Raw genomic sequence first — 19,807 nt, 5'->3', positions numbered from 1 at the left:
GGCCCTTTGCTGGAGTCTCTCCTGCTCACCCACATCTCTCTCGTTCTGGAGAGCCCAGAACTGGACACAGCACTCTGGGGTGGCCTCACCAGTGCTGCCCACAGGATCCCCTCCCTCGGCCTGACCAGCCCAGGACACTTCTGACCTTCGGCAGCAGGGACTCGCTGCTGCCCTGTGCTGCCCCCAGGGCCTTTCCTGGAGCTCTTTTCCAGCTGAGTGCCCACCACCACATATTGGAGTCTGGGATTGTTCTCCCCAGGGCCAAAACTTTGTTACTTTGTCCTTTCACCTTGTTGAACTTCCCGAGGCTCCAGTCAGCCTCCCAGTGCCTGAAGGGGCTCCAGGAGAGCTGCAGAGGGACTGGGGCCAAGGATGGAGGGACAGGAGGCAGGGAATGGCTGCCAATGGCAGAGGGCAGGGCTGGGTGGGATCTTGGGAATTGGGAATTGTTCCCTGGCAGGGTGGGCAGGGGCTGGGCTGGAATTGCCAGAGCAGCTGTGGCTGCCCCTGGAGCCCTGGCAGTGCCCAAGGCCAGGCTGGACATTGGGGCTGGCAGCACCTGGCACAGTGGGAGGTGGCCCTGGGCTGCAATGAGCTGGCATTGAAGATCCCTTCCCACCCAAACCACTCTGGCATTCCCATTCCTCAATCCAGGATGGAAACCAGCAGCAAAAACCATTGCAGCAAATGGAGAAAGGAAAGGAAAGAATGATTTTCTGGATGGTTCCAGGTGCCCCCAGTGCCATTTGCCACAGGGGTTTGTAGCCTGGCAAGGCCTGGTTGGAGAGGTTTGGGCTCTGCCAGGGTGCCCAGAGCAGCTGTGGCTGCCCCTGGAGCCCTGGCAGTGCCCAAGGCCAGGCTGGACATTGGGGCTGGCAGCACCTGGCACAGTGTGTCCCCCACGGCAGGGGTGGCACTGGAGGGGATTTCAGGTCCCTTCCTACCCAAACCCTTCTGGAATTCCATGACCCCTTCCCGCGGGCTGTTTTCAGCCCAGACAGGTCTCCTGGCCATCCCCCCAGCCCTGGCCATGTCCCCATGGTGCGGGTGGGGTCCCCTCGGCGGTACCCGGGGACAGAGGGGCGATGAAGGACGATGAAAGGGCGAGAGAGGGCTGTGGAGCGGAGGGTGGGGTGAGGATGCAGCAGCCATGGAGGGGCTCCCCTGCGGGCGGGAGAGGGCCCGAACCCCCCCGCTCTCCCTCCGCTGCCGTAGGGGCCGCCCCGGGGGAGGCGCAGCGGGCGCGGCCGCCCCGAGCTCCCGGTCCGGGCGGAGCCAGAGCGGCGGCGGCGGCGGAGGGGACCGGGAGCGGGACCGGGAGCGGCGGCAGCACCACCATGGGGGCCTGTCTCGGGGTCTGCTCCCTGCTCAGCTGCGTGAGTGCCCGCCCGGAGCGGGGGGAGCGCTGGCGGTGCCGCAGCGGCGGGCGCGGCCCAGGGCGGGCGAGGAGCGTCCAGGGACACCCCGGGGGCTGAGGGACACCCCGGGGGCTGAGGGACACCCCGGGGATGTGCCCCGCCACACCCGGGCGCGGAGGGGTCCCAGGGATGCCGGGAGGGTGATGCAGGGTACCCATGGGGGATGCACCCCTGTGTACGCAGGGGATATGGGGGATCCCCGGCAGGAGCCACCCCTGGGTATGGGGGGACCCCCGGGGGATGCTCCCTGCCCTGTGTAACCGGGGGGATGCAGGGGACCCCCGGGGGATGCTCCCCTGTGTACCAGGTGGATGTGGGGCACACCCGGGGTTACACCCCTGGATGTGGGGGGGTTCAGGGGGTGCATCCCTCGGTGCCTGGGGAGGTGTGGGGGATTCTCAGGGCAGGGGGTCCCACTGCAGCCGGGGTATCCATGGGAGACACAGAGAGCTCACTCCAGAAAGCTCTGGGGCCCACGGTGAGGGGAATGGGGAGCGAATGGGGTGGGTGGTGCACCCCAGGACACCTGGGGGAGGTGGGAAGCCACAGCAGCCATGTCCTGCTGGCCCTGGAGGAGTGGGGGTGTCCTGGCCCCACCCTGCAGTGAGAGGCTGGGGGTCCTGCCTGGCTCCTCTGCTGAGCCCCAAAGTGGGGATGGAGGAAGAGAAGGAGCTGGGACAGGGGTGCAGGGGGCTGTGTTTGGGGTGCCATGGCCCAGGGCAGGTGCAGGGCAACTGATTTGGGGTGGCATGGCCCAGGGTGTGTGATTTGGGGTGCCATGGTCCAGGACAGGCACAGGCTGTGTGATTTGGGGTGCCATGGCCCAGGGCAGGAGCACAGTGTGTGATTTGGGGTGCCATGGCCCAGGGCAGGCTCAGGGCAGGTGATTTGGGGTGCCATGGCCCAAGGCAGGCACAGGTGAGTGTTCAGGGTGCTGTGCCCTGTGACGTGGAGTCTGTGCTTGGGGTGACGCAGGCACCTGCCCACAGCAGCACTTCCTGCCCTGGCACTGCCTCACCTGTGGGCACAGAGCCAGGGCAGGGCTGTGGAACAGCCTGGGAGCTGCTGGCCTGGAAACCTGGGAATGGGACCTGTTTTGTAACTTTCCCTCGGAGTGCTGGAGGTTTAACGAACAGGATGTTTGGAAATGAGGGGTGGGGTGGTCTGCAAGGCCCCCCCTCTGTAACACATTCCTGTACTTCTCCTTATGGAGAATTGGGGAAGCAGGGAGTTACCCCAGTGCAGGCCTGTGGAGGTTTCTATATGAATTCTGGATTTATTTCCCCCAAAAAACTGTTGTGGCTCAGACTGTGGTAACAGTAGAGTCATTGTATAGGTTTAATTTTCCTGTTCCTTCCTGTGGAAGTCGTTGATGCAGGGGCTGGTTTTGTACAGGTCTGAGCTGAAGAACAACACTGAAAAAAACCCCAAACTGAATGAAACATTCCCCCTAGTCTGTGTAATTATTAAAAATAATTACTTTTAAGAAGCTTTTGCTTAATTTTGTTGTTCCTTCCAGTGGGCCTGGTTGGTGGGGTTGTTCTAGCACCGGTCTGAAGAGCCAAAACACTGAAAAAAACCCAAACCAAACTGAACAACCCCCTTAGTCCTTTTTTTTTTTTTTTTTGTTATTTTTAACAAGAACATCCTGACTAACTCCTTCTGCTCTGCCTGCATCCCTTGAGTCACAGCACCACGAGATTGCCAAGCCTTCCTTCAGTGCTTTCCCATACAAGCTGCTCCTGAGTGAAACCTTGAATCACAAAAGGAGAACTTCTCTGTCCCTGCCTCCTGTGGTCCTCCAGGCTTTGCCCATGGCTGCCATGAGCAGTGTGGTCATTCTGAGCTGCTTTTCTGGGTGACAGGCTTGGGGTTACCAGCTGAAGGCTGCCCCAGCCAGAGCAAAGCCTGGAGGCTTGGCCAGTCCTTAGACACCCCCTGGGGACACTCAACCTGGTGGCACCAATCCAAGGCCACCTGCCAGGCAGGAAGGCCACCAGCTCCCCAGGCTGTGGGGATGGGGTGGGATGGTGCCGATTAACCTGGGGATGGGGTGGGATGGTGCTGATTAACCTGCTGCTCGTTAGATTGGCAGCAGACAAACACTGGCTGCTCAGCATCGCTTTGGGTTGACTCACTCTGGGTGTACCTGGGACTGCTGGGGTGAAGGCAGCTGGAGGTGTGGTGGTGGGATGGTGTACCTGGGGTGGTATAGTTGGGTTGTGGTGGGGATGGTGTAACTGGGATGGTGTAGTTGGGTTGTAGTGGGTGGTATAGTTGGGGTGATGTTATTGGGGTGGTGTAACTGGGGTGATGCAGGGGTGGTGTAACTGGGATGGTGTAGTTGGGGTGATTTTATTGGGATGGTGTAGTTGGGGTGGGGTAGAAGTTGGGTTGTAGTGGGGTGGTATAGTTGGTGTGGTGTAACTGGAGTGATGTTATTGGGGTGGTGTAATTGGGATGGTGTAGTTGGGTTGGTGTTGTTGGGGTGGTGCTGTGGGTCAGTGCTGTTGGGGTGATGTTGGGTGGATGTTTTTGGGGTGATGTTGTTGGGCTGATGTTGTTGGGCTGGTGTAGTTTGGTTGGTGTGGTTGGGCTGCTGTTGATGGGGGTGATGTAACTGGGGTGGTGTAGTTGGCTTGGTGGTGTAGGGGTGTTGTTGGGTGGGTGTTTTTGAGTTGGTACTGGGGTGACATAGTGGGGCTGGTGTTCTTGGGTTGGTGGTGTTGGGGTGAGAGTGTGGGGTGATAGAGTTGGGCTGATGTTGGCTGGGTGTTTTTAGGTTGATGTTGGGTTGGTGGAGTTTGGTTGTGTTGGGCTGGTGTTGGTGTAGTTGGGCTGTTGTTGGGGTGGTGTAGTTGGGTTGGTGGTGTGGCTGGGTGGTTTGGGGTGATGTTGGGTGGGTATGTTTGAGTTGCTATTGCTGGGGTGGTGTAGCTGGGTTGGTGTTGGGTTGGAGTTGGGCTGTTGTTGCAATGATGTAACTGGGGTGGTGTAGTGTGGTTGGTGGTGTGGGTCAGCATCGTTGGGGTGATGTTGGGTGGGTGTTTTTGAGTTGCAGTTGTTGGGGGTGATGTTGGGCTGGTGTAGGTTGGTTGGTGTAGTTGGGCTGCTGTTGTTGGGGTGGTGGGGTTGGGTGGGTGTTTTTGGGTTGATGTTGGGCTGGTGGAGTTTGTGGGATGTGTTGGGCTGTTGTTGGGGTGGTGTAGTTGGGTTGGTGGTGTGGCTGGGTGGTTTGGGGCGATGTTGGGTGGGTATGTTTGAGTTGGTATTGCTGGGGTGGTGTAGTGGGGTTGGTGTTGGGCTGGAGTTGTTGGGCTGATGTTGGGCTGGTGTAGTTGGGCTGTTGTTGGGAGGATGTCATTGGGGTGGTGTAGTGTGGCTGGTAGTGTGGGTCAGCGTTGTTGGGCTGATGTTGGGTGGCTGTTTTTGGGTTGCTGTTGTTGGTTGTTGTTTGGTCAGTTGTGTTGGGCTGGTGTTGGTGTAGTTGGGCTGTGGTTGGGGCGGTGTTGGGCAGGTGTAGTTGGGTTGCTGTAGTTGATCTGATGTTGGTGTGGTTGGGCTGTTGTGGTGGTGGAGTTGGGATGATGTAATTGTGCTGGTGGTATAGGTTGGTGTTATTAGTGTGGTGTTAGGTGGGTGGGTTTGGATTGGTGTTGAGGTGGTGGTGTTGGGCTGGTGGGTTTGGGGTGATGTTGCTGGATGATATTTTTGGGATGGTGGTGTTGGATTGGTGTAGTTTGATCAGTTGTGTTGGGCTGGTGTTGGTGTAGTTGGGCTGGTAGAGTTTGGGTGCTGTTGGGGTGAAATTGTTGGGGTGCTGTTTTTGGGGTGCTGTTGCTATATGGGTGTATTTGGGGTGCTGTTTCTGTATGGGTGTATTTGGGGTGCTGTTTTTGGGGTGCTGTTGCTGTATGGGTGCATTTGGGATGCTGTTTGTGGGTGCTGTTGCTGTATGGGTGTATTTAGGGTGCTGGTTTTGAGGTGTTGTTGCTGTGTGGGTGTATTTGTGGTGCTGTTTGTGGGTGCTGTTGCTGTATGGGTGTATTTGGGGCACAGTTTTTGGGGTGCTGTTGCTGTCTGGGTGTATTTGTGGTGCTGTCTCTGTATGGATGTATTTGTGGTGCTGTTTCTGTATGGGTGTATTTGGGGCGCAGTTTTTGGGGTGCTGTTGCTGTATGGGTGTATTTGGGGCGCAGTTTTTGGGGTGCTGTTTCTGTATGGGTGTATTTGGGGCGCAGTTTCTGGGGTGCTGTTTCTGTATGGGTGTATTTGGGGCGCAGTTTCTGGGGTGCTGTTGCTGTCTGGGTGTATTTGTGGTGCTGTCTCTGTATGGATGTATTTGTGGTGCTGTTTCTGTATGGGTGTATTTGGGGCGCAGTTTTTGGGGTGCTGTTTCTGTATGGGTGTATTTGGGGCGCAGTTTTTGGGGTGCTGTTGCTGTCTGGGTGTATTTGGGGCTCATGTGTCACATCCCTTGTCCCCATGCTCTCTCCATGCTGTCTTGCCCTGGGCAGGAGGGGTGATAGCAGCCCTGACATGCCAGCCCCACTGAGGTGAGCTGCACTCAAGGAGGAAGTCGCCGGTGAAACCGGAGAGTTTAATCATCCACCAGCAGCTGAAAACCAACACTTCCTCATTAACCCCCGCTCTCCTGCTGCTGCAGCCACTTCCCTCGCTGGCTTTTTCCATCCTGCTCTTTGTCTCTTCACCGTGTTCACATTTTGGGGCAGCTTTAAAAATCTTTGGAAGGAGAATCGGAGTGCTCAGCACTGCTGGGAGTGTGTTCCTTGCTGCTAACCATTGTTTTTAAAAGAAAAAGACTGGAATCAGGAGTGCCTGGGCAGCTGGAGGGGTCAGTGTGGGGCACAAAGGGTTCCTCAGCTTCACTGCAAAGGAGCTTTGAGGGAATGATCCTGAAAGGAATCCACAGGATTCCCGTGTGACAGAGCAGAGCAGTGGGATGGAGATGCTGTATCCTGTTACCTCAGCGGCTGCAAGACCTGTGAAACCTGAAACACAACCAGGGAGTTTGGCTATGTGAGAGTCATCCTGCAAAACAAACATCCAGGGATGCTGCAGGCTCCCAAAACCCTTGTGATTGTTGGAGAGAATCCAGAGGAGCCCACGGAGCTGCTGCAGGGCTGGAGCCCCTCTGGAGCCAGGCTGGGAGAGCTGGGGGTGCTCCCCTGGAGAGGAGAAGGCTCCGGGGAGAGCTCAGAGCCCTTGCAGGGCCTGAAGGGGCTCCAGGAGAGCTGCAGAGGGACTGGGGCCAAGGATGGAGGGACAGGAGGCAGGGAATGGCTGCCAGTGGCAGAGGGCAGGGCTGGATGGGATCTTGGCAATTGGGAATTGTTCCCTGGCAGGGTGGGGAGGGGCTGGGCTGGAATTGCCAGAGCAGCTGTGGCTGCCCCTGGAGCCCTGGCAGTGCCCAAGGCCAGGCTGGGCATTGGGGCTGGCAGCACCTGGCACAGTGGGAGGTGGCCCTGGGCTGCAATGAGCTGGCATTGAAGATCCCTTCCCACCCAAACCACTCTGGCATTCCCATTCCTCAATCCAGGATGGAAACCAGCACCAAAAACCATTGCAGCAAATGGAGAAAGGAAAGGAAAGAATGATTTCCTGGATGGTTCCAGGTGCCCCCAGTGCCATTTGCCACAGGGGGTTTGTAGCCTGGCAAGGCCTGGTTGGAGAGGTTTGGGCTCTGCCAGGGTGCCCAGAGCAGCTGTGGCTGCCCCTGGAGCCCTGGCAGTGCCCAAGGCCAGGCTGGACATTGGGGCTGGCAGCACCTGGCACAGTGGGAGGTGGCCCTGCCATGGCAGGGGTGGGATGGGATGGTCTGAACCCCCAAATCCACACCTTCCTAAGCAGCACCAAACCTCCTGATTTTCCTGTCAGGATCTGCTGATTCTGGGACTGGTGCTTTTTGTTTCAGTTAGCACTGAATGAGGAGGAGCTGGGGGTGTGGATGGAGCACTTAGGGGCTTTGCTGCATCAGATGATGCAGTAATTCTGCATTTAAAGGGATTTTTGTTGTTGCTCTGCATTTCTTTTTTAATTTGAAGGGAAATACAGTAATGCTGGTGCATTTTAATGCACTCTGGTGCACGTGGTGCATTTAATGAGGCTGAAGTGAAGCAGTCTCTAATTGAAAGCCATTTTCCCATGCTTCCAAGTTGAAAACATGATGTGATGCCTCTGAGCAGCTCCTGCAGGGGCAGGATGAGAGTTCCCATGGGATACCTCGGGTCTCACTCCCACCCCAGCTCCTGTGGGTACCATCAACTCAACACAGATGTTCATGGGGCAGGGATGTGGGGCTGGCATGAGATAAGAGGAACAAGTCAAGAAGGAGTGGATTTTTCACAAATAATGGTGTGCTTATGCTTAAAAAATATTGAAAGCCACCTTTGGTGATTTGGGGGCATCAAAGTGGTCACTTGTGCTGAGGGAGCCACACGCAGCAGCTCCACATCAGGTTTTGTTTTTTGCCATGTCCTTTTTTTATGCTGATTCCAACAATGAGAAATGTAGATTCGAGTCAATACCGAGCCATCTTTAATTAACACCAAGCGCAGGCCCTGATTTGGAAGCACGTGGCCATAATAAACACACAACTCGTGCACATCCCTCAACAGAGGAGAGAGCAGAGCCCTTCCCCTGCCTGCTCTGCTGAAGTCCAGGAGAGGAGGAGCTGTTCCAAGGTTTATCCTGCACTGTCCCTGCACAGCAAACTCCCACCAATGTTTTGGTATCAGTGAGTTTGGGTTTCCTCAGCCAGGATTTCCCTGCTCCGGGACAGCAATGGGAGTCTCTGGAATGGGGTGCACCTGGCAGCACTGCCTGTGCTGGATTTGGGGTGCCAGGGGACTCTTGGGGATGCTGTGCCTCAGTTTCCCCACCTGTCAAGTGGCCTTTGCAGACGGGAAGGACGGCAGGATGAGTTGCTTCCCCCATGGTGCTGATACCAATATCACCCATCCTGGATTTGACTGAAAGGGCAGCCTGAAATTGTCTTGGAAACCTCATTTTTATACAAAAAGGAGGCTCCTGTAGGGCAGGGCTTGCTTTGACCATGTCCTTGCATGGAGCAAAAAACATGGGGGTATCTCCAGACTCTGGATGTCATTTTCCATTGGCTGTTCCTGCAGCTCTTTTGGTTTTCAGCAACATTTTGGGGAATTTGGTGCCATTTCCATGAGGTCCTGTGCGCTGTGGGTTGTGGTGTGAGTAGCTCCAGGCAGCAGTGTGGATTCCTAGGCTGATCTCCTTAAGGATCAAACTGGGCATGTATTTTGGGGCAAGTTTCTCCCCTCATCACTGCTCTCCTTGCAGGTGTCGTGTCTCTGTGGCTCTGCCCCCTGCCTGCTCTGTGGCTGCTGCCCCTCGGCCAAGAACTCCACCATCTCCCGCCTCCTCTTCACCTTCTTCCTCTTCCTTGGCACCCTTGTGTCCATCATCATGATAATCCCGGGCGTGGAGAAGGAGTTGCACAAGGTAAAGAACTCCTGGAGGTCGCTGGGAAGAAACGACCCAGCTTGTGGTGGGGACTTGGGGCTGAGTCAAAAAGGTGAATTTTTGGGTCATGATGTGCTTTTGTTCCTCTTTTTTCTGAGCATCTCACTGGGAGCAGGCATTATCAGCCCTGGTTTTCCATGGAGAGGAAAACGCAGTGCGATCATTTAATGCAATTTTTAGTTTTCCCAGATGTCTCCCAGGAAAGTTTCCTACATCCCGTTTTTGGGGTTCATCTGGTGACTTGGGGGATGCACGTTGGGGTTCAACTTTTTTTTTTGGGGGGTTCAGCTGATGACTTGGGGTTCCACTGATGCACGTTATGGAGGAGGGACTTCAGGTGGAGGAGCAGAGCTCTGCCAGCTGAGTTGGGCTGCAGGGACGAGCTGGTTCATGCCAGCTTTCCACTGACCGGCTGGGTGGCTTTATCTGTGTCACCTCAGGCAAGCGGCATTGGAGCAGTCATGGTCTGGCCCATCCTTGGTGGCACCAGGGCTCGTGGTGGGTGTGGAATCACAGAATGGTTTGGGTTGAAAGGAACTCAAAGCCCTTCCACCCCCTGCCATGGGCAGGGACACCTTCCACTGTCCCAGGCTGCTCCAAGCCCTGTCCTAGCATAGATATTTTTGCCCCTGATGAAGGGAGAAATGACGAGGAGGACTCCATCTTATCAGAAGGCTAATTAATTATTTTACTATATTATTCTATACTATATTACATCTATATTACATTACATCTAAACTGAATCTGCCAAGCACTCAACTCTGCACACAACTGCCCAAAATGTCATGACTGTCAGCTGACAGTCCCCACACACACACCTGGATCCAGTGGGGGGTCAGTGAATCACAGCACTCACAGCAGAATCCAATCACCAATTCCCTTCAGGTAAACAATCTTCCACAATGCATTCCACTTGTGAACAACACAGGAGCAGTCAGTGAGATAAGAATTGTTTTTCCTTTCTCTGAGGTTCAGAGAATGTGAAACCCAGAAATATCTTTGGGAAGAATTGTGCTTTGCTTTTCTCTGTGAGGAGAAATGTGGCTACACTGTCCAACCTGGCCTGGGACACTTCCAGAGGTCCAGGGGCAGCCACAGCTGAGGCCGCTTCACAGTGGAGAAGCTGATCTTTAGTCCAACCAGTAGATCTCCAATCCAGACCTTCCCACAACACCACTTCCCACAGGACGTGCTGAGGTGATGCTCACGCTCCCATCCCTGTTTCAGCTCCCTGGTTTCTGTGAAGGCAGTGGCTCAGTGCTGGGGGTCCAGACCAAGGTGGACTGCAGCAGCTTCCTGGGCCACAAGGCCGTGTATCGCATGGGCTTCGCCATGGCCGCCTTCTTCTGCCTCTTTGCCGTGCTCATGGTGTGCGTGCGCAGCAGCAAGGACCCGCGGGCCGCCCTGCAGAACGGGTGAGTGCAGGAGGACACCAAAGGATAGCGCTTGTATCTGAGTATTGTCTTGGTTTGGAGAGACAGGAGTCTGCTGAGGAAGGCAGGAGCCTCCCCTGAAATGGAGAATGCAAACCCTCCCCACCCCTCTGAATTGCTATAAATTTTAAATTAAGGGGTTCTCAGGCAAAAATATGGGAGCAGGAAATAACAGTTCTTTAATAGGGAAGGAAAAAAAAGGATCAAATAAAGAATGCAGTGAACTAAAGCAACAGTGCCAGAGTCAGAACCCAGCCTGACACCCTGTGGGTCAGGCTGGTGGCAGCAGAACCATTGGAATTGTGGCTCAGCCCTCCTGCAGTGCCAGGGCTGGTTCTGCTGGAGCAGGGATCCTGGAGAAAGGTGCAGTCTCTGCCTCTGCAGATCCAGGGCAAGAGGCAGCTGCTGTTCCTCTGGGCAATCCAGTGCAGAAGCCGTGCTGGTGTTCCAGAATCTCCAGATTCTATCCGGGTAGGAATGCTTGGCTCCTCCCTCTGGGCTCCCATCTGCCAATGGGATGCTGTAGTTCTTATCAGCCATGCAGGGACATTCCATCGTTGTTATCAGCAGGTGTGTCCCTGGAGGGAGGAGTGATTGTGGTCACTCAGAGAGATAAGGCAAACTGCCCACTTGACAAAAGATAATCTGCCATACAGATGGTAATAGAAAACATCCTGCATTGCAATCTGGAACAAGTATAAAACCTCAGTCTCCTTACTTTCAAAGGATAATAGGAATCCAATGGTTTTAGGAGCCACTCATCTTGGTGCAAATCCAAGTGGAAGTAATGGACCTCTCACTAGTCCTAAACACATTCATACTCGTAACCCTAGCAAGCCTCTCCACCCCCATCCTATTTCCACTTCTAACCAACAGCCTGGGGTGGGGACAGGCAGGACCCCCATTCCTGTCCCTGCCACGTGCACACCGTGCCTTCTCTCTCCTCCCACAGCTTCTGGTTCTTCAAGTTCCTGGTGCTGGTGGGGATCACAGTGGGCGCCTTCTACATCCCTGACGGTGCCTTCACCTCAGGTGAGGAGCTGCCCGTGCCCTCCTGGGCACTGATGCTGGCTGGGGGCTGTGTACAAATCACAAACGGGGCGGGGCTGCTGTGAATGTGCCTTGAGCTGTTTTATTTTCCAGCATCAGTCTCATTACATGATTATGACAATGGGAAGATGCCAGCAGCTCACATCTCAGGCAGCAGATCAAGAATTTAATGTTACAACTCACTTTATAAGTTTTTTGACAAATCATACAAAGCAAAAGCACATTGACAGTAGTTCTATCCAACCACTATAAGCACAGGTACCTTTGGTTAAAGCAATGCTTGCTTATTTCGAATACAATACCTGCTTGTGAGCCTTAAAACACAATGCACAGAGCTCCATTATTAAGCTTCAACATTGCTAATATCTTGCTAGATAAACTTTTCTGTAGCTTAGAGAGTTATTCTAGACAAGCATTAATACACAGACCATTGTTCTATTTGTCCTTGCTTTTCTACAGTTTATATAATTTTCTGCTGACCTCTCATGGCTGCTGCTTAGCTCTAATCACAGTTCTGCTGTCTCTGAGGCCTGCCTTTTGCAGCTTTCCCAAAACCCTGTAATTTTGCGGATTCCCACAATTCCCCCTCTCTGTTCACCTAAGAAGAAACTTTCATAATTGTGTCATTTATTACTTGCGTTTCGTAGCTTTACTATAATATTTCTGCTTTTTACCTGCTTAAAACCTTTTCTTGCTTGCACTAAGCATTGCTATATTACAACACAAGCAATTTAATGCTGTGAAAGTCTAGTCAGTTGAAAGGGCATAAATTACACCTGACAATAGTTACAACTCATTGTTCGAAAAAGTCTTGTCGATTCTAAGGTCTTAATTCAAAACCTTCTTCCATGGTTTTCTCCTCCCCTCAAGTCTGGTTTTACTTCGGTGTGGTCGGCTCCTTCCTGTTCATCCTCATCCAGCTGGTGCTGCTCATCGACCTGGCGCACTCCTGGAGCCAGCGGTGGCTGCACAACGCGGAGCAGGGCAGTGCCAAGGGCTGGTACGCAGGTGGGTCTGCTGGGCACCCGTGCCCTGGGGCTCAGATCATCCCAGGGCCGGGCTGGGGGCTCTGCTCTGTGACCGTGTTCGCAGGGATCTTGGATGAGGGAAGAGATGAGGATCTGACTCCATGTTTCAGAAGGCTGATTTATTATTTTATGATATATATTATATTAAAACTATACTAAAAGAATAGAAGAAAAGATTTCATCAGAAGGCTGGCTAAGAAAAGAAAAAGAAAGAAACAATGATAACAAAGGTTTGTGGCTCGGACTCTCTGTCTCAGCCAGCTGACTGTGATTGGCCATTAATCAGAAACAACCACATGAGCCAATCCCAGATGCACCTGTTGCATTCCACAGCAGCAGATAACCATTGGGTACATTTTGTTCCTGAGGCCTCTCAGCTTCTCAGGAGGAAAAATCCTAAGGAAAGGATTTTTCATAAAAGATGTCTGTGACACTGCTCCAGCCTCTTTGGTGTCCTCCCCCAGCCCTCTGCACTGTCACCTTCATCTTCTACGCCGCCTCCATCGCGGCCATTGTGCTGCTCTACGTCTACTACACCAAGCCCGAGGGCTGCACGGAGGGCAAGGCCTTCATCAGCATCAACCTCATCCTCTGCCTCATTGTCTCGATCGTGTCCATCCTGCCCAAGATCCAGGTGAGGCCGTGGGGAGCACTGGGTCACCCTGGGGTACAGGAGCACTCAGGGCTGTGTCACCCTGGGGTACAGGAGCACCAAGGGGGCTGGGGCTGTGTCACCCAGGGTACAGGAGCAGCTGGGGCTGAGTCACTCCAGGGTACAGGAGCACCCCACAGCTGGGACTGTGTCACCTCGAGGTACAGGAGCACCCAGGGCTGTGTCACCCAGGGTACAGGAGCACCCAGGGCTGTGCCACCCCGGGTTACAGGAGCACCCAGGGCTGTGTCACCCAGGGTACAGGAGCACCCAGGGCTGTGCCACCCCGGGGTACAGGAGCACCAACGGGGCTGGGGCTGTGTCACCCCGGGGTACAGGAGCAGCTGGGGCTGTGTCACCCCGGGGTACAGGAGCACCCCCAGCACCCACTGTTGTGTTTGCAGGAGGCTCAGCCACACTCGGGGCTGCTGCAGGCATCCCTCATCACCCTCTACACCATCTACATCACCTGGGCCGCCCTGGCCAACGTGCCAAGTAAGCCAGACCTGCCTGGGCTTTGGGGAGGGATGGCTGGGGCAGGAGCACTCACTGCAGTGGGCTCTGTCCCTCTGTGTCCCCCCAGGCCAGCGCTGTAACCCCACGCTGCTGCTGAGGAACAGCACTGGCTCAGCCACGGCCACCGAGCCCCTGACAACCTGGTGGGACGCCCCGAGCATCGTGGGGCTGGTGATCTTCATCCTCTGCACCCTCTTCATCAGGTGAGCACTTGGTGTGTGTCCCTGGGGACTGCCCTGTCCCCTGGGCGCGTGCAGCCGCAGGGCCACAGCCTGCAGGACACACGGCCAAGGGCTGGGCAGGGCTGGCAGGGCCACAGGCAGCCCGGCCTTTGTGCCCTGGGCTCGGGCAGCGCCTCTGGAGGCCCCACAGGAGGAACTTTCCTGGCAGGGGCTGCACTTTGCTTCTCCCTTGGCCTCCCTGGGGAGGCTGGCAGGGGCTGCAGGTTTATGGCTTTTGTCCTTGCTGCCCCTCACATCCCCCTGGCCCACAAACAGCCCCAGCCCCGAGCCAGAGCCATGGGAGGGGTCTCTGGAGGGGAGGTGACACCTTGGCCCGGGGGTTTTGTCACCAAAGGCTCTTTGTCCAGCCATCCCTGTCCCCAGGGACACAGGCCTGACCACAGTCACAGTTTTAGGGTTTCTCCAGAGCCCCAAAGGGCTCTGCCTGTCCTGGGGGTGGCCCCAAGGACAGAACCCCTGCCATGGGGTGGCCTTATCAGAGCAGATCACTGGATGCCACCCCTCAACCTGCAGACAGAGCTTTGCCTGTCCAGCCCAGGACACCTCTCACCCTCTGTAGCAGGGACTCGCTGCTGCCTCGTGTTCCCCAGTGCCCAGCAGCACCCCCAGGGCCTTTCCTGGAGTGCCCCCCATTCCACACTGGAGCCTGGGGCTGTTATACCCAGGGTCAAAACCTCGCCCTTCATTCTCTTTGTTGATCTGGAGGTTCCAGTCAGCCTTCAGTGCCCAAAGGAGCTCTGAGCGAGCTGGAGAGAGGCTTTTGTGATGGTGTTCACAGGGGTCCCAGGATGAGGGAAGAGACGAGGATCTGACTCCATGTTTCAGAAGGCTGATTTATTATTTTATGATATATATTATATTAAAACTATACTAAAAGAATAGAAGAAAGGATTTCATCAGAAGGCCAGCTAAGGATAGAATAGCCAAGAATGATAACAAAGGTTTGTGTCTTGGACAGAGAGTCTGAGCCAGCTGGGCTGTGATTGGCCATTAATTAGAAACAACCACATGAGCCCAATCCCAGATGCCCCTGTTGCATTCCACAGCAGCAGATAACCATTGGTTACATTTTGTTCCTGAGGCCTCTCAGCTTCTCAGGAGGAAAAATCCTAAGGAAAGGATTTTCCATAAAAGATGTCTGCGACAGGCTTTGGACCAGGGTGACAGAGATTTTGGGGTTCCCCACAACCTGCCTACCCCAAACTGCCCTGTCCCATACCCAAAGGGGCTCCAGGAGAGCTGCAGAGATGGCTAAGGGCCACAGGCAGAGTTTTTAGGGTTTCCCCACAGCCTCCAACCCCCCAAACTGCCCCGGGCACAGCGGCCCCGCCATGGGGGCAGTGGTGCTGACCCCGCTGCCGCTGTGCCCGCAGCCTGCGCTGCTCGGACCACCCGCAGGTGAACAAGCTGATGCTGACGGAGGAGAGCGGGGCCGGGGCCGGGCCGGGCGCGGCGGAGGAGGGCGGAGCGCACCGCGCCTACGACAACGAGCAGGACGGCGTCTCCTACAACTACAGCTTCTTCCACCTCTGCCTCCTCCTCGCCGCCCTCTACATCATGATGACCCTCACCAACTGGTACAGGTGAGAGCTGCCGTGGGCACCCAGGGCTGTCCCTGTTCCTGCAGGTCCCCTCCTCGCGGGGTGCCGTGTGCTGGGCACTGCTGAGGTGTGTGAGGCTGCTGGACGTGCTCCCTTAGCGGCATTAATTATTATTAGGGTTGTGTTGTGCCTGGGCCTGCCAGCGTCCTCTGCTGCAGCCCGGGATCCCTTGGGAGGAGGGGGAGCAGGGACCGAGGCCGCAGTGCTGGGGTCACACCCGGGGTGGCTGAAGCAGTGGGGTCACTTGGGGTGGCTGCAGTGGTGGGGTCGCACCTGGGCTGGCTGCAGCATTGGGGTCACACCCGGGGTGGCTGAAGCAGTGGGGTCACACCGTGGGGTGGCTCCAGTGTTGGGGTCACACCCTGGGGTGGCTGCAGCATTGGGGTCACACCCGGGGTGGCCACAGCAGTGGGGTCACACCCTGGGATGGCTCCAGTGTTGGGGTCACACCCTGAGGTGGCAGTGGCCATGGGGCACCCCGGTGTTCCCTGGGGGGACCTGTCCCTCTGGGGCACCGTCAGGGTGTCACAGCAGTGGGTGCCACCCTCCTGTGGCTGTTTCAGGCCGGACGAGAGGCTGCAGGCGCTGAGCAGCCCCTGGACGGCCGTGTGGGTGAAGATCTGCTCCAGCTGGGCCGGGCTCCTGCTCTACCTCTGGACCTTGGTGGCTCCGCTGCTGCTGCCGGACCGGGACTTCAGCTGAGGTGGCCCTGGCCGTGCTGCTGCCATCGTGGCTCTGTCCCTCGAGGCTGGGGACAGCCCCAGCTCTGCCTCAGCCTCCGCTCTGCACACTGGAGCTGCTGTGCTGGGTTGTGCCTTCTTGCAGCTCTTTAGTTTTAATTTGAAAAGGATGAAGTGCCAAGCAGAGAAAATTAAGGGCTGAGAGATACCTGAGGGTGGTTTTAAAGCTCTCATCATCTCCGAGTTTGTGTAGTGCCTTGGGCAGTGCCTCCAGACCCTCTCTGCCCTGCAGACACCACTGCCTTGCCTTGGGAGGGTTTGGTTCTCCCCAGCTGCCGGTGCCCCGTCAGGGATGGGTCCCTGTTGGTGCCTTTTGGGGTCTCTGGGGTCTGGCGGGGTCCCAGGACCCAGGCCCTGGCCGGTGTTGTGTCCCCAAAGAGCCTGGAGGGAAACTCCAGGGGGACTCGTGGCTGGGGGCAGAGGTCCTGCTGTGCCAGCCTCGGTGGTGGCCCCAGCTGCCCGGGGCTGTCCCAGCAGGAGCACAGCTCAGTGTCACAGTTCCCTGTCACAGCTCAGTGTCACAGCTCCCTGTCACAGCTCAGTGTCACAGCTCAGTGTCACAGCTCCCTGTCCCCTGTGGGGCACAGCTCACTGTCACAGCTCAGTGTCACAGCTCCCTGTCCTCTGTGGGGCACAGCTCAGTGTCACAGCTCCCTGAGCTCTGTGGGGCACAGCTCAGTGTCACAGCTCAGTGTCACAGCTCAGTGTCACAGCTCAGTGTCACAGCTCCCTGTCCCCTGTGGGGCACAGCTCACTGTCACAGCTCCCTGAGCTCTGTGGGGCACAGCTCAGTGTCACCACTCCCTGTCCCCTGTGGAGCACAGCTCAGTGTCACAGCTCCCTGTTCTCTGCAGGGCACAGCTCAGTGTCACAGCTCCCTGTCCCCTGTGGAGCACAGCTCAGTGTCACAGCTCCTGTCCTCTGTGGGGCACAGCTCAGTGTCACAGCTCAGTGTCACAGCTCCCTGTCCCCTGTGGGGCACAGCTCAGGGTCCCACAGGCCTGGCCCCAGCTCTTTGCCTCGTTAGTCAAGTCTCATTTGGAATAAACACGGTTTATTTGGGTTTGGCTGTTTGGAGTCTTTCCTGGTGGGTGGGTGCCTGGAAGGAGGAGGGAGTGGGATGTTTTAAACTGACCCGACGGCAGGGTGGGGGCACAGCTGGCAGGGCTGGCATCGCTTTGGGAGCCCTGGACCCCCCTGCCAGCCTGTGACACCCCGAGAGCCGTGGTGGTGGTGAGCAAAGGGGGTGCACAAGGTGGGGTACAGACCATGCCCGGGGCTGGGCACAGGGGATGGGGCGAGCTCCGTGCGGGGCACTCACAGTGCTGGGGCACAGAGCAGGGGCTGGCCCTGGCAGGAGGTGCGGGCACTGGTGCAGGTGGGAGCTGCCCTCGGAGCCGCGGGGCCGGGCAGTGCCCGCTGCCCACCGTGCAGCCCGTCCTGGGGCGCCCCAATCTCATTCTGGTTCCCAGTCCCATTCCCGTTCCCAGTCCCGTTCCCGTTCCCATTCCCGTTCCCGTGCGGGGCGGCTCCAGCCGCGCGATGGCGCTGCGAGCCCGCGGAGCGACAGCGGCACCGAGCGGCACTCAGGGACCCCATCCTGCTCCCTGCGACTCCATCCTACAACCAGGGACCCCATCCTGCTCCCTGCGACTTCATCCTACAACCAGGGACCCCATCCGGCACCCAGGGACCCCATCCTGCTCCCTGCGACTCCATCCTACAACCAGGGACCCCATCCTGCTCCCTGCGACTCCATCCTACAACCAGGGACCCCATCTGGCATCCAGGGACCCCATACTGCTCCCTGTGATCCCATCCTGCGTCCAGTGACCCCCAGTCTGCACCAAATTACTCCCAGTCTTGCACCCAATGACCCCATCCTGCACTCAGGGACTCCCAGTCTGCACCCACTAATCCCATCCTGCACCCAGGGACCCCATCCTGCACCCAGTGATCCCATCCAGAACCCAGGGACTCCCAGTTTGCACCCAGGGACCCCATCCTGCTCCCTGTAACCCTCATCCCACACCCTACCCTCTGCACCTTTCACCCTGCACCCGTGTCACCCTGCACCCTTCACCCTACACCCCTGTGTCCCTACACCCTGCACCCAACACCCTACACCCATGTGTCCCTACACCCTGCACCCTACACCCCTGTGTCCCTTCACCCTGCACCCTACACCCTGTACCCATGTGTCCCTGCACCCTGTGTCCCTGCAGGGAAGGTTCTGGCAGGGATGGCATTGCCAGATTTATTTCCCCATCACGCCTCCCTCCACCATTTCTTTCCAGGACAATGTTCTTTGCCCCCTGGCAGCTCCACCCCAGTGCCAGGCCCTGTGCACCCCAAAACGAGCCAGAAAAGCGAGGCAGGGCACTGGGGTGACCCTGGCTGTGCTGCCTGTGCCTTCCCTGGGTTTGGGATTCCAGCAGGGCAGGTTGTTCCCAGTGCCATCTGACCCATCCATCTGGATTTATCTGCCCAACTAATCCAGAGCTGTGCAAGGCACCCCAGGAGCTCCAGCCACAGGGAGGCCTGGCTGCTTTTGCCTTCCTGGCTGTATTTTGGGAATAAATAAAAATAAAAAAAAAAAAAAAAGAAAAAAAGAAGAAAAAAAAAAAAAGAAAAAAGAAAAAAAAAAAGATGGATTGATGGCACAAAATGCCCCAGAACTAAGCATGATGTGAGTGGGACTCATGGGCAGTCTGAGCCCCATTTCCCTCTCTGGGACTGCTCTGAACTCCACACAGAGTTGTGGCTGTTCTGCATTTGCCTCTCAGCAGTGCAATCCACAGCCCAGACACGCTGTGTTCTGCAGGGGGGAGGGAAGCAGCTCCCTGGGCAGCACCCTGAGCTCAGCCGGTCAGGCAGAGGCTGCGGGAGTGTCCCATGGCCCCTGGAGGTGGCACCCAGGCCCTGGTGCCCACAACTGCCCTGGGGTACCCCAGCTGGGCTGGGCACCACAGGGCTGATGGAAAAGGGAGGAACCACGAGAGATCTGGGAGAGGGACATGGGCACAGAGCCATGAGGGACTGAAAACTTCCTTCATCTGGTGACTGTCACCTCCAAAGGGGAAAGTCCCCACAAGCAGCAGCAGCTGCAGCATTTCTGGGGGAGCTGGGGGTGCTCCCCTGGAGAGGAGAAGGCTGCAGGGAGAGCTCAGAGCCCTTGCAGGGCCTGAAGGGGCTCCAGGAGAGCTGCAGAGGGACTGGGGCCAAGGATGGAGGGACAGGAGGCAGGGAATGGCTGCCAGTGGCAGAGGGCAGGGCTGGATGGGATCTTGGGAATTGGGAATTGTTCCCTGGCAGGGTGGGCAGGGGCTGGGCTGGAATTGCCAGAGCAGCTGTGGCTGCCCCTGGAGCCCTGGCAGTGCCCAAGGCCAGGCTGGACATTGGGGCTGGCAGCACCTGGCACAGTGGGAGGTGGCCCTGGGCTGCAATGAGCTGGCATTGAAGATCCCTTCCCACCCAAACCACTCTGGCATTCCCATTCCTCAATCCAGGATGGAAACCAGCAGCAAAAACCATTGCAGCAAATGGAGAAAGGGAAGGAAAGAATGATTTCCTGCATGGTTCCAGGTGCCCCCAGTGCCATTTGCCACA

At 56.6% G+C, this 19,807-nt stretch overlaps 1 protein-coding gene across 1 annotated transcript; it reads left to right on the top strand.

The window, feature by feature from the left end:
- Nucleotides 1-1,274: 1,274 nt before the first annotated feature.
- SERINC2 (serine incorporator 2) lies at nucleotides 1,275-17,261 on the top strand. Its single transcript, XM_066564719.1, has 10 exons — nucleotides 1,275-1,376; nucleotides 8,754-8,915; nucleotides 10,164-10,351; nucleotides 11,322-11,401; nucleotides 12,290-12,427; nucleotides 12,912-13,081; nucleotides 13,504-13,594; nucleotides 13,683-13,818; nucleotides 15,231-15,440; nucleotides 16,022-17,261. The coding sequence occupies exons 1-10, from the start codon at nucleotides 1,338-1,340 to the stop codon at nucleotides 16,158-16,160; spliced, it is 1,353 nt and encodes a 450-aa protein (XP_066420816.1). The 5' UTR covers nucleotides 1,275-1,337; the 3' UTR covers nucleotides 16,161-17,261.
- The last annotated feature ends 2,546 nt before the right edge of the window (nucleotides 17,262-19,807 follow it).

Source organism: Molothrus aeneus, chromosome 23 (assembly GCF_037042795.1).
Source record: "Molothrus aeneus isolate 106 chromosome 23, BPBGC_Maene_1.0, whole genome shotgun sequence".
Classification (NCBI taxonomy): Eukaryota; Metazoa; Chordata; class Aves; order Passeriformes; family Icteridae; genus Molothrus; species Molothrus aeneus.
The sequence above is the reverse complement of the archived record's forward strand: the minus strand, read 5'-3'. Positions and strand labels throughout refer to the sequence as shown.

Coding starts and splice junctions, on each gene's coding strand:
- SERINC2 (XM_066564719.1), top strand. CDS start 1,338: ATGGGGGCCTGTCTCGGGGTCTGCTCCCTGCTCAGCTGC. Junction 12,428..12,911: donor TGCCAAGGGCTGGTACGCAG/GTGGGTCTGCTG, acceptor GTCCTCCCCCAG/CCCTCTGCACTGTCACCTTC. Junction 15,441..16,021: donor ACCCTCACCAACTGGTACAG/GTGAGAGCTGCC, acceptor TGGCTGTTTCAG/GCCGGACGAGAGGCTGCAGG.